Below are 13283 nucleotides of genomic sequence, written 5' to 3'. Positions count from 1 at the left end.
ATCCATGCATCCAAGGCCGATCGTCTGTCACAGGCGACCGGCGCCCAACAATCAACCTAGCACGGCTTCCCAGCTCACCACGCAAGCGCCTCCCTCCCTCTCGTAGCCGGCTGCGCTCCCCGTTCCCTCCTCACCCGCCCCTCCCGTTCCCGCTCCTCCTCGTCCGCCCCCTCCCTCCTCACATCCCCCACCTCGTCCTTGAACACCTCCCAATCCACCCCATACCTCGCGGCCTCGGCCCTCACAATCCCACCCCACTTCCTCAGCAATGGATGCGCCTCCGCCACATCCGCAAAGACCACCTCCCCCCCCATCCCCGCCCCCTGGCTCCCCGCCACCTCATACCGCCAATTCCCATCCTGCGCCCAATACTCCCCATCAAACACCCCCGTAACACTCAACTCCCGCCTCGCCTCGTCCAACAACCCCTCAATCCGCTTCGCCTGCACATCCACCGCACTCCAACGGCCCCCATACCCATCACTTCGCTCCCCCCCCTCTCCGCTCTGCCCTTGCCCCGGCCCCGGCCCCGGCCCCTGCAATTGCGATTGCCCCCGCTGCGAAAGCGCCTGCAGCCCCACCGCGGCAGCCAACCCCTCCAGAACCCCCAAGAGCTGGCCCGCGCGCGCCCCGACCGTCGCGCCCAGGCCGTAGCCCTCGTCGAAGCCGCCCTGCGCCGTGCGGGCCTTGGCCAGCGTGATGCCGTCGCGGTAGCCGGCGGTGCTGTGCGCGGCGGAGAGGCGGGGGATGTCGCTTACTGTGGGTTCTGAGGGGTAATTCTGTTGGTGGTGGTGGAAGGGGGCTTGGGGGTCTTGCTGGTGGTGGTGGTGGTGAGGGTGAGGGGGGTGTTGGGGGAGGTAGGTGGGTGTGGCCCAGATGTCGTCGAGGTCGTTGTTGTAGCTGCCGGTTGTGGTGGTTGTGCTGTAGTAGTTGGTGGCGACGGCGGTGCCGTTTTCGGTCAGCATGTCATCGTGGACGCCGTCGTTGTGGTGGTTGCCGGCAGCAGCGGGATTGTGTGAGGTCATGGTGTGGAAGATGTCTGGGTCTCTGTCCTGAGAGGAGGCGTTGCGGAGGAGCATAGTTTGGGTTGACACCAAGTGAGTGGGTATAAATAGAGTGAGTTGTGTTTGTTGGTGCCGGTGTGTTGGTGAGTTTGCTAAGTCGTTGGTGTGTTGTTGGGAGTGTGAAACTCGAGGTTGCAAGCCGTGAAAAGCTCGATCGGGGTGACAAAGCAGTAACCCTAACCCTATATGGATCTTGACCAGTCATCCGATGGGGTCTGGACCACCACCTATATCGTCAATGACAGCCCACGAGCTCAGACCAGGAACAACATGGTCAGGTCCAGCATTACTCAACATTGTTTTTCCTCATGAATTTTATCTACCTAATAATGAATGGATGTCGGGGAGTTGGCGCCCGAGAAAGCTAGGTTTTCTTACAAGTCGTCTAGACCTGTCTCGACTCTCCTTTGCTGTTTTGTCCCATTCGGTGTTTTTTATTTTGATTTATTATTTCTCACAGTACTTGCACCCAACAAGTTTGATTGAAATTGAAATGAAATATCTACACCGATTCTTTGAAGATGGTGAGGTGCTGAGCCTTTTACTGAGGCTGAGCTGTGTCACCCGTCGGGCGACCGACTCTCAACACGCAGGAGCCTTTCAAGCTTGCGGCTGCTGCATATCTGGTGTGTCGCTCCCAATTCAATTTCACCCGATCCGCCTCGTCCCTTACACATTCTTCAAATCTCCTACGGCTGTATTCCGAAGGGGCCTGTAGATGTTAGCCACCTAAGGAACCGAATAGTCAACCCACCAGGACCTACCTGCGCAACCTCGCAAATGTAATTCGCCGAGGGTCAAGCTTAACAAGAGCCCACTCCAGTACCCAGTGATCCGGGTTTACTTGTAGGCCTGAAGATGCATACACATTACCAACGATACGTGATGCCTCGCAGCGAGCTTTCTGGACGTGAGCCTCTTTGGCCCGGGTAGCTGGGAGTTTGATGGGCCTGAAGATTTTATCAGCGGTCAGGTCCCAAGAGTTCCCCTTGTTAGCCGGAGAAACCACGCTCGACACGCCCGGGCCAGGTTCGGTGGGCATCTCGAAAGCTAGAAAGATTAGTCCATGTTGATTTGTGTAGAGGAAAATACCTACAAGAAAGAACATGGTTACACGTCAACCCAAAGTGCTCAGGCGTGCCGTTCGTCCAGATACGAAAGAAAGCACCCAGCGTACTGACACCTTGTGAGTCACCCTCAAGACCGAGACACGAACCGGGTGGAGGATACGCCCCGTAGGACATCCACTTTAGTTCTTCGGCTAGAGCCTATTTGGGATACACATCAGCTTCGGGTTGACGGCCACCAACCAGCAATATCGCCTGTTCCGTAATCTCGAAAGCAATCTCACCAAATCTCGAGTCATACCTACACATACAAGTCAGATTGATTACTACAGGTTGAAAGAAAATAGTTCGCTCGGAATTTCCGCTTACTGTTCCAAGACGAAAGAGAGTTCAACAATCGCCGCAATTGAATCAGACTGCGTTAATGGGCCTGGCCTGGCGGTGACCAACAAGGCCGTCTCTGTCTCCTCTTCCCCTTTGAACCCGATGCGATAAGCACCAAAGGACGTTAGGAGATCCGGGTCGATGCAGTCGATAGCCTCCCGGATGAGACCTCGAAATGTGTTTTCGGTGTCACTACAATCGAAGTCCTCACGGACGGCATTGTTCCTGCTGCCGGTTGATGTAGTGCTGGATAGTTACCTACCTAGGTAATAAATCGAGCTATCAGAGTTGGAAACCAAAGCTTATTCATATAGAAATCATGCACGTTGGTAGTTGGTTTAATATCGGTTGCTAATCACAATATCACGCATTTGGCTGGCAAGCCACAAGGGCCTCCCTTGACATCGTTATCCTCTGTTGGGCCGGAGTCTTTCTTCGGTTCCTCCTGCTTTTTTGAGGTGGCTTCCTTGGAAACCGTGCTCTCTTTAAGCCCTCCTTCCGACCGCCCATTAGCCACGCCGCCAATACCGTTTCCGTCGTCACCATCAGGTTACGCACCAAAAGCCTTGGCGACCGTCTTGTAGAACTCCTCGCCCTGGATGGTGGCCAGCTCCCTCTCCTTCTCGGACGGCTGGCGGCTGCCGTCGGAGGCGGCGAAGGTGCCGGCACCCCAGGGGCTGCCACCGCGGGCCTCATCCAGGTTTGTAAGGATACCGAACGCCTTGGCGTAACCGAGGGGGACGTAGATGATGCCGTGGTGGGCGAGGGTGCTCATGGCGTTGATGGCCGTTGACTCCTGTCCGCCACCCATACCGGCAGTGGAGATGAAGAGGCCGGCGTACTTGCCGTGAAAACCGCCAGTCGCCCACTGCTTGCCGGTCTGGTCCCAGAAGGCCTTCCACTGGGCGGGGAAGTTGCCGTACCGTGTCGGGATGCCCAGGAGGAAAGCATCGTACTGTTGAAGGGTGCTGGGGTCGCTGAGCACCGGGATATCAGACTTGGGAGGGGCGTGCATCTTGGTCAGGACCTCTTGGGGGAGAGTCTCGGGGATCCTATGTCATTGGTTAGTTGGGTGATCTGTTGGGCACACCACGACGCAGATATTGGCGAGGGACATACTGGAACAGGTCGGCGGTCCCGCCGGCTTTCTCAATACCAGCCTTCTCGGCCTCAGCAAGCTGCTGAATATGGCCATACATGGAGTACTATTAGGCAAGCTCCATTAGTTACTGTAGGGCGCGCACTTCACACTTCCCGTCACCACCCGCAGTGCCGCCAAGCTTGGCGCGGGGCAGGGGAGCCGAAAACGGAACTTACAAAGACGATTGCGATCTTAGGAGCCATCTTGGGCAACGTTGAAGCGAGAATTTAAGAGAGAACTTGAAGGGAGTCTGGTTTGGTAGCGGGCGATGGGATGGCAATTGTTTGGATTGTGTTGTGGTGGAAGATGAGAGAGTAAATAGGTCACCATCACAAGTGGGAAGAGCGTTCCCCGCCTGCTTTATACGACGGAGCTTGTTTTGGGAAGGGGCAACCCGCCCAGCTCGTAGGTGCCGATCCCCCCTTTGGCAGGTCTCAAAGGCTGCCTGTTTCGCCCGTGTAGCTTCCGTTACAGCCCAGCCTGCATTCGTCATGATCGGATAATCCACCTCAAATCACGACAGACCCCGGGCCTTCAATCCATCTCGGAGACGAAAGGAGGGGCAACCTACCTGGGTACACAGAAACAATTCCGAGCAGCGTCAGGGGGCCCTTGATCGACACGATTATCTCCTTAGAACAAACAAACGCCAATATTCGTACTGTGTATGTCTGCATGACAGGTTCACAGGCCAATCCACCTTGGATACCTATTCGTTGTCCGTCTGGCCGGTATGTATTCCGATCTGGTGGGGGGTTTGTCGGCCCTGTGTTCCTGGCCACTTCCCGCCACCCATTCTGGGCGTTCTGGGCCTGGCAAGCCTGGCAACCCCTCGCATGGCTGCATGCCCCGCTGTTGTCTGGCTCCAGTTTTGTATCTAATCGCTGAGTAAGGGCTTACAGCAAGCGCTGCAAAAGCCCACAGTAGAGCGAGATCGCGCACCTAGCTCGTCATTTCTTTTGCTTGAGCACTTCTTTGTCACACTGACAAATCTCGATTGATTCGTCGAGGAGTCTGTATGCTTGGCTGCAGCTGAGACAAGCTCGCGGCACGGCCTCGGAGTGGAAGCCGACATGCTGCAGGAGAATTAACGATAGTTAGAACCAATGACAACACGCTCGATGTCTCGAAGCACGGGTATTTTTCTCTTCTCGATTTGCAACAACCTCACTGCGAGAGGTCGGTCTCCTTCCCCGCCAGGACCTCATGGTTACATCGGGATACTGCCAGTGCGCGTAGTCTCGCTTGATCGCTGTGTGGTGTTCTGTTTGACAGCGAAACCCCCGCTCGACACCGCCGCGCTCTCCACTCACGGGCGCACCTTGTTGGCGGGCACAGCGGCTAGACCGCAACCTAGCGAAACACCATTCGAGAACCCCAGGCACTTGTTACGTTACTCAGCAGCATATCATCGCTTACTTGGCGTCCGGTGGGTATCCGACGAGCTTGATGGTATCCACAACCTACAGAATGTTAGGCCGTTAGGGGTTATCGTGTGTTTCTGAGCCGTGGCTGACACGAGACAGGAGGCAAGAGACGGGAGATAGGAGCGACTTCTCCGCGGGGTGAAACTAAACGCCACCGTTGTATTATGTCTCTTCTATTATGTTTTAGTCAAACCCATCCCAACCCCCGAAACGCCTGCCCATAAAGGAACCAAAGGAGCCAATGGGAGGATATGCCACCCAGCGTGGCCGCACTCTCAGCTCAAGCCTTTCCAGCCCCCCTTCCGTCTGTACACGGCAAATCTTGATGCGCAATAGAACGCTGTGGCCACGATGAGGCCAAAGGCAGAGTACAAAATCGCCCCCAGCCACTGCGGATTGTCGTTGCTGCCCAGAATAGCGCCGGCAATTGGAGTGCCTACGAGGATGGCAATGCCTGAAACGACGAAGCACAAACCCATCCTGGCTCCCAATCGTCCCATATCCGGCGCGAGCCCGACGATGACGCTCGGCGTGAGGCTGACTACGGCGCCAGAAAAGGCGCCATACAGCAGCGCGTATACCACGGACCCGCCGATATCGTGGATCCCCAGCCAGCCAAACGCCAGAACTGCGCTGGCAACGATGCATATGATGAGCACGTTCAACGACCCGTATCGGTCAGCCAGTGCGTTGGGGATGAGGCGCCCAAAGATGGAGCCGGTATTGAGCAATGTGACGAGGTATGGTGCGAATTCGGCGCTCACAGCGTTGCGCGACTTGGCAAATAGCGTGAGGTAGAAGAAGGTCACGTACAGCGTCAGGAACGCGAACAGGCCGGCCACGACAAACAGGATATACGGCACGTCGCGGAAGGCACTGCGGTCGATCAGCGAGCGCTTTCCGGCCGGCGGCACGCGCGTGCGCATGAAGACGATGGGGATGGCCGACATGGCGAGCAGGATGAAGGCGATGGTACGCGTTGCCCACCCGAACCCGACCTGCGGCTGCAGTCGAGTAAAGACGATGGGGAAGATGACGCCCGCGACGGGTGAGCCCGCGCTCGATATCCCCAGCGCCAGCGCCCGGTGCCGCGAGAAGTACTGGCCCATGATGGCGGCTGACGGCAGGAAGGTCAGCCCCATGCCGACGCCCATCGCGACCCCCTGCGCCAGCATCACTTGCCAGTACGCCGTGCACAGCGACGTCATGAACTGGCCCAGCACGATCAGGAACAGGCCCACCACTAGCAGGTGCCGGAAGTAGCCCGCGTCGTAGAGCGGGCCCGCCACCACCCCGACCAGGAAGAGCAGCGATGCCTGCGTCGACCCGATCCACGAGATGTCCGACGACGAGTGGTCCCGCAGCAGGTCGGCCTCGTAGTAAGCTTGGAACACGCCGAACGTGTTGATGACGCCCCACGTGTTGACGAGGATCGCCGCTGACCCGACTACCTGCAGCCAGGCTGTCAGCCCGCCGTCAGGGACTTCATCCGCCGCGGGGGGCTGGTGACTGGCAGGACTGGCGATGGCATCGGTACCCGCGGCAGCTACAGCGGCGGCCGCGGCGATTGGGGGTGCCGTGACGGAACTCTTTTCGTCGGGCATGTCGTCGGGCATTCGGATGGATGGGTCCACTTCGGTCCGGTCCGACTCGGAGATGTAGGTCGTCTTTTCCGTGTCTTTCTCCATTACTTTCTCCATTGATGCTGCTTTCATTCGGCTTGGCTCTTCGGGACGGCCGCGAACTAGCCGGGTGGGTAGGACTTTTCGGCGCCCAAAAACTTGTGGTAGGGGATGCTGCCGAGCAGATATCAACGGATCCGCTTGCTCTCCGCACCTGGCCGCCGTTCGTGTTTTACTGGCAAACCCCAATGTGTGTTTGCTTCAACACAACCAAGTGGTTCTTGATCTGGTCCTTGAACTGGTCCCTTCTTTTTACCGGGAATCTGATCTTCTTTTATTCACTTCCTGACTAAGTGCAATTCATTTCGTACCCGACTTGGTTCGGTTCGGGGATAATCAGGGCGTAGTGGTCCCCCAAGGTGCAGTTTTCCCCCCTTCTTACGCTGGAAGGCGGCTCGGATTCCTATCCGGGTTAGCAGGCTCGATCCGTTGGAGCCCCGGATGCTTAGTTCGGGTTTTCGGCGCTTCGGCTTTTGAACTTTCTGGAAGTTTTTCCCGTGGCCGCGCTGGCGTTGCGTTTGCTTCTCCCTTGTTTGCCAGGCGTGGTCTGAATAAGAACCGATTACTCTTCCTCCGATTACAGAGCAAGGGACGGCGTCGAAACATATATCGGCCGATTTGAGCATTCCGGGAAGCACATCTGCCGGGACGGCCTTGCGCCCCCGCCCCACCTTCATGTTGGAGCCGAGGGTGCCTTTTTGTTTAGTGATATGATCGCGATCACATTAGTCAACATCCCGGCCAGGCTCTGGTGCGATGAAGACAAAGGCGGAACCTCAGTTTCCGTAGCATGATCCTATCCGAGACGTGTATGCGATCTGAGTTGTCGGTCCGGGCCGTCGCCGGTCGACTACCGATTCGGGAACCGATAGTCATGCGGGGCCGTTGATGCCCGTTTGATGCTGCGGGTTCTCAGCTCTGTGGGGCTTCATTCAGCTTAGTATCGGGAACATCACATGTTGACGGCTAGGAGCGGTGGTAGAGAGCGGCTTTGGAAGAGGATAGCCGTTATGGACGGATATTAATGGCCTGCTTGCAGACTGACGGCTATGGTTCGAGTCCAAGCTGTTGACAAGTTGTTGGGGTTAAGTACAGTACCTAGTGAGAAGAGGGGGACCAGCAGGGGAAAAGATTTCCCCCTTCACGCCAATGCGGATTCAATATGAGACACAGAACTCGGAATATCTAACTAGGTTTGTAGCAAGAAGCTATCCCAATAAAATGCAGCTAACCAAATGTATCTTTCGAACTCAAAAATGCCAAGGGGGATGTGATATGCAGATGCGCCCCGAACACATGTTTCTAACTCCTCCCCGAACCTGGCAACCAACCCAAAAATCCAACCATGTCCAGCGCTCCGGGACTCCGCCACAAGCACAACAAAAATAAGGGAACTATACATATACAGATTCCAAGCCTGCCTCGGGCCTAGGGTATCCAACCGCCGATCCCAATGCCCGCCCCTTTTCCAACTCGTCATTTCCCCATCACCCATCTACTCTGAACCTTCAGCATATTAGAATATATAGCAATCGACACCCCCTCAGCACCTTCACCCGCGCCTCACGGCCTCGCACTCGACGGTTCAATCACAATCTGCGGCACCTGCGGGCTCCCCGACGAAGGCGACGAAGGCGACTGCGCCGCCAGATCCTCCAAGTGCGTCGACAGCCTATTCTGATTCCTGCGCTCGACCGACGTCCGACCGGGGTAGTCGGGCGGGGGATCCGGGTAGGGGCTGACGGGCCGCGAGACGTCCGAGTTGCGCCGCGAGTGCATGGGCGTGAACTCGTCCAGGCTGACCTCGTCATACCCGGGCGGCGGCATCCCCATGTCGCCCATGTCGGCGTCCTCCGGCTCGATGATCTCGGGCGGCGAGCCCGCGTGCGGCGTCGTGCCCGGGCTCGGGGTGGGGATGCGCGGGGTGGTGGCGGCGGAGCTCGCGCGGGATCGGGATCGGGCGCGGTTTGCGCTGGTGAGGCTGTACCCGCCGGTGCCGCTTCCGCCGGTGGTGAGCACTCCCGGGGAGTCCGGGCGGCCGTGGGCGGTGAGGGAGGTGTCGATGCTGAGGGTGGCGCTGGCGCTGCGGTCGCGGCGGCGGAAGAGGCTGTGGCTGTCGGCGGCGATGCTGGCTGTGTCGGAGAGCAGGCCGACGCGCTCGGTGCTCTCGGTGCTGTTGGCGCGCACGCGGGTGCCATCGGCGCGCGCGATGCCGACGTCGGCGTACGACACGCTGCTGACGGCCCGCTGGCGCGTCCCGCGGATGCGGTCGTGCTCGCCGCGCAGCTCCTCGATCTCCGACGTGTTGCGACCGGCCGACCCGCGGGTTTGTTCACGCAGCTCGCGAAGGGCCACGGCGTCGTTGGCCTCACGCGCTCGTTGTCGTTGGCGCCGGCGTTCTTCTCGCTCGGCGATCTGTCGCCGCCGTGCTGCTCGGATCTGGTATAGTGCCTCCATCTCCTCGTCCCGCAGCGCTTCCTCCTCTTCTGCTGTCCGCATTTCTACCACCACATCGATACCGTCTCGCTCTCCTTCCCGCCCGAGCACCTGCTCGCTGTCGGTCGCCTTGGGCCGGTACACGGGGAGCGTCATGACACTGCGGACTGAGGTGTTGCGGTCGACGCCAGCGGTGCTGGTGTCGCTTGTGGTTTGGGAGCGCGTCTCGGTGGCGGTGGCAGTGGTGGTGGAGTGGGAGCCGCCTTGACTGTGACGGTTTATTTGGAGGGTGTTTGGGTGGTCATCGTCGTTCCCTGCTTGCTGGTAGGCATGTTTGCGGTTGTTGTATCTGAAGTAGAAGTGACGGAGAAAGAAAAATAGAATGATGGCGAGGGCGATGCCGCCCAATACGATTACTACAATCTTGAAAACGGTCGGTCAGCGTGGAAATCGATAAGAGGAACGGCATTTCATACTTGGATCTCTTTCGAGTTTCCCTTGTCACGACGCTGTAGTGTTGAGACCGGATTCCTGAAAAAGCCATTGTCGACTTCCCGAGACAGCACAACCGCCGGAAACTGCGGGGCCATGACCGCGGGCGAGGGAGCGGCGAAGCCGGAAGTGAAGGTTCAATCGAAGACGGTGTCTGCCCGGCTACGAAGGACAAAACCTCATGCGCATCGTGCGCTTCCCCACACGGGGGACGAAGAAATGTTTGCCGACCGGCGATACTTGGTTGCACCAAGTACAACGCTATTGTATGGACAAGGGTCAAAGTCCGAGGCACGAATTTGGGGGCTGGCGTGAGGAGGGGTTCTCGGGCGCGTGAATCGGGAGGTCAGGGTTCGAGACGGTGGGATCGCTGAATAAGTTAATGGGAGGCACCAAGTAGAAAGGTCGAAAATCACCGAAGATTATCGACAATGCGAACGGAAGAACATCAAACAATGAGGGATTGGGCTGTGGACGAAGGGGAGGCCAGGCCGGCGGCAATGGAGTTGTTCTTTTGGCTCGCGGTCCCTGCGAGGTCGAGGCACTGCTGCCCGCCAAGTCTGGCCGCTTCATCCGGTAAGGCTGGCCGTCCTTACAGGGGCCTGCTGGCCGGGGGGTGGCACCGGGCATTGTGAGAATCGCTTAACACAGTTAATTGGTGAACCCACAGAGCTCCGTGGGGTGGAGTCAGCAAAGGCTCCTTGACATTTCCTCTGAACCGTAAACCGGGCCACCGCGTTGCGTTAGTTTAGCTCGGAAAACCGATCGAGGCGCTTAACCATTACGCGAGGGAAGTTTTTTTACGCGACGAAACTTTGGGGTCACAAAAGAAGTGCGCTGCGCCGCTGAATCGAGAGAAACTCCTTCGATGGGATCGGCGTGCGTAGGGCAGAGATGGTAGCTACAGTGGACCTCGCTTCTGTTCCGTTCCAGCTTGCAACAACACCAAACTGATCAACAAGCATGGGTTACAGGTATTGCTGATACGCACAGCGTATTTTCACCCACAGGCCCTGGTGGCCAAGGCAATGGAACACATTCGGTCCCGGGCCCCACGTCAGGACATCAAGGCTTGCTTGAATTGAGCATGGTCCCGCCGACCAAACGATGGAATCAAGGCAAGTGCCGCCGGCTTGGTCTCATATCCCTGTGAGAAATTTCAACGGTCGACTTCACCCGAGGAGATGCGACGCTGTGAGGCGTCGAGGGAATCCTGGTGTCTGTCTGCCTTCCCTTGCGTGCTTCCTCTGCCGATCAAGGCGCCTGAATTGCCCAGCTGGTTTGACAAGCGGCGTTCCGCGTGGCTGGGACGTCAGAGGAGACGGCAGTGCCCCCCAGCTGAGTGCATGCAGGAAGGACCACAGGCAGAGCCCCTTCTGGAACTGGGCACCGAAACTTTGACCACCCCCTCCAATTGGAATCCTCTCCCCCCTCGCCGTTGATCGCTTTTTCCAACGTCCATTTTCTCCCCGCTGAATTATCTCGAAAAAAAACTTGGGGAAATGTCGATTGTGGTACCTGACAGCAGCAGGTCTCAGATCTGACAACCTTTCCAAGATTATGCAACCATCTTATCCCACCCTCCCTGACGCGTCAGCCGCAAGTTTGCAGTAGCCCGTTCCCCTCGCAGCAAGCAATCATCAAGTAGCGGACCAATCCGCGACCAAGACCCGAGGCTTTCGCCAGAGCGTCGCATCAGCCATTCCGTGCAGCATGACCGTCGGCTGCTGTCCAATCGCTGGCCTCGTCAAGCTACGCTGACCGGCTGATCGGGCATGCCGTTTAAGAACTCTTGGGGCTGCTCCTTAAGTCTTGCTGCTTGTTTCGCAGATAACCCTGGCGATCTACACGGGAGAACGTGTGCAGTGTTAGGGTTAGTCTCTTCGGTTAGTGAGAGTCCTGGCAAACTGAACACTGCCGACACAAACAATGCAACAACGCAGATCGTAGACAAATCCAGCAATAACGCCGCAGACAAGGCACAGATGCCGATACTTGACTCCGGGGTTCAATAGGCCCTGTGTCGTCTTCTCCGAAGCCGTCAGCAGCATTGCGGACGAATTACTCGATCATTTTGAGTCGGCTTCGTTTCTTCTCAGGACCAAGATAAACCGGAGAAGAAAAGGCGAGACGACATAAACTCAACGATAGTTACTAGGAACCCAAGATCCCGCCTGAGCCAGAAAACCGATGATATGAGGCAACTGGGCAGGGTAACCGTCACCCCATCATTCAAGACAATAGCCACGCTACAGACCATGAGATGAATATACCCCTTGATCCGTCAGATCAAAAAATGTCCGTTTGTTTCATCGCTAACCCGGCTGGTGGTAGCCCCTTACGGTCTCATCCCCCCCCCCCCTTTTTTTTTTCTCGCGCCGGTGCAAGGAGATTGACTCGTCCTCAAGATCCGAGTCACACCTACCGCCGAGTGCCGGATGCGGGAGGTGAGGCCGGGTTTGGCCGGACCCCGGATCGGAGCAGCGGACCAGCGGCCCCACTTAGGTACTTGCACATGCTCACATCCCAAACACTCACTGCAATGGGCAATTCCCATTTTATCACTCTCTTTCGGCAATTTCTGTCCGATTCTGTTCTTTGGCCGTTTTAGTCAATCGACAGTTCAAAAGTTCAACAACGTGTGTCGAGGCGATTACTACATCACGACCAGCCTACTAGAGTCTAGGTACATACCGTCTTATTCGATCGATTATTAGACTCAATTCAACCTCGGTTCCCCTCATCGGGTCCATTGTTCCAGATTACGTCAAATACCATGGCTACGAACGTATCAGCCGTCGAGGACCCCGTCGTGAAGCAACTACAGGAGTACACTACGTGCGTGAGCGGGGTCTGGTGACTGCCACGGAGGATACCTGATTACAGGTACTCATGATTCATTTCCATACAGATGCGATGTCTCGGACGCCCTGGTCAAGCTCAAAATTCACAATGGCGGGTTTCTTCCCGGCATCACCATGTGGTCGCCCCAGCGCCAGGACGGGCTCACGAAGATAGTTGGGCCGGTGTATACTGTCCAGTATGCCCCGCTGGATGACGAGAGGCCCAAGTGGCCTAGTCATTACGTGAGCTGCGCCCTGCTTCGATTGAACTTAAACAAGTCTAATACACAAGATAGATTGATTCCATTCCTGCCGGCGCTGTTGTCTTCGTGACATCCAATCCCGGCACGTCGAATGCTCTTTACGGAGGGTTAATGAGCACCCGGGCTAAGGCAAGCGGTGCCGTGGGCTCCGTCATTGATGGCCGCTTCCGGGATCTGCAGGAGCAGAAAGATCTGAACTACCCAGTGCGTGGCTACCTTCCACGGGGGTCGAACCCGGTTTGAAAAGAAACTAATCCAGGTCAGGTATTCGCTCGTGACGTGGGTACCACGCCGCCCGGTCCCCTGTTCAAGTTGTCGCGGTTGACGAGCCGGTCAAAGTCTGCAATGATGGCCAAGACATCGTCATCCATCCTGGGGACTACCTGATTGGGGACGTCAACGGGGGTGGTGGTCTTGCCCAACGGACTTGCTGAGCAGGCTTTGCCGCTCATGGCGAAGCAGGTTGAGGCAGATTCAAAAATGG

The 13283-nt window shown here is 57.2% G+C and overlaps 5 protein-coding genes across 5 annotated transcripts; 1 reads left to right on the top strand and 4 right to left on the bottom strand.

The window, feature by feature from the left end:
- Window positions 1-74: 74 nt before the first annotated feature.
- CHGG_01348 (uncharacterized protein) lies at window positions 75-1025 on the bottom strand (the record flags this gene model as incomplete). Its single annotated transcript, XM_001220568.1, has 1 exon — window positions 75-1025. One exon carries the CDS (start codon window positions 1023-1025, stop codon window positions 75-77), a length of 951 nt encoding a protein of 316 aa, XP_001220569.1.
- Window positions 1026-1824: 799 nt separating this feature from the next.
- CHGG_01347 (uncharacterized protein) lies at window positions 1825-3859 on the bottom strand (the record flags this gene model as incomplete). Its single annotated transcript, XM_001220567.1, has 6 exons — window positions 1825-2114; window positions 2242-2332; window positions 2416-2432; window positions 3074-3567; window positions 3635-3720; window positions 3833-3859. The coding sequence occupies 6 exons, from the start codon at window positions 3857-3859 to the stop codon at window positions 1825-1827; spliced, it is 1005 nt and encodes a 334-aa protein (XP_001220568.1).
- A 1499-nt stretch (window positions 3860-5358) lies between these two features.
- Window positions 5359-6783, bottom strand: CHGG_01346 (uncharacterized protein; the record flags this gene model as incomplete). Its single annotated transcript, XM_001220566.1, has 1 exon — window positions 5359-6783. The coding sequence occupies one exon, from the start codon at window positions 6781-6783 to the stop codon at window positions 5359-5361; it is 1425 nt and encodes a 474-aa protein (XP_001220567.1).
- A 1545-nt stretch (window positions 6784-8328) lies between these two features.
- CHGG_01345 (uncharacterized protein) lies at window positions 8329-10323 on the bottom strand (the record flags this gene model as incomplete). The annotated part of the gene is made up of 2 exons (XM_001220565.1): window positions 8329-9617; window positions 10290-10323. 2 exons carry the CDS (start codon window positions 10321-10323, stop codon window positions 8329-8331), a joined length of 1323 nt encoding a protein of 440 aa, XP_001220566.1.
- Window positions 10324-12469: 2146 nt separating this feature from the next.
- On the top strand, window positions 12470-13042 carry CHGG_01344 (uncharacterized protein; the record flags this gene model as incomplete). Its single annotated transcript, XM_001220564.1, has 3 exons — window positions 12470-12531; window positions 12605-12779; window positions 12833-13042. 3 exons carry the CDS (start codon window positions 12470-12472, stop codon window positions 13040-13042), a joined length of 447 nt encoding a protein of 148 aa, XP_001220565.1.
- Between the last annotated feature and the right edge of the window lie 241 nt (window positions 13043-13283).

The sequence above is a fragment of the Chaetomium globosum genome, genomic scaffold, assembly GCF_000143365.1.
Source record: "Chaetomium globosum CBS 148.51 scaffold_1 genomic scaffold, whole genome shotgun sequence".
In the NCBI taxonomy this organism is placed as follows: Eukaryota; Fungi; Ascomycota; class Sordariomycetes; order Sordariales; family Chaetomiaceae; genus Chaetomium; species Chaetomium globosum.
This window is presented reverse-complemented; position numbering and strand designations above follow the sequence as displayed.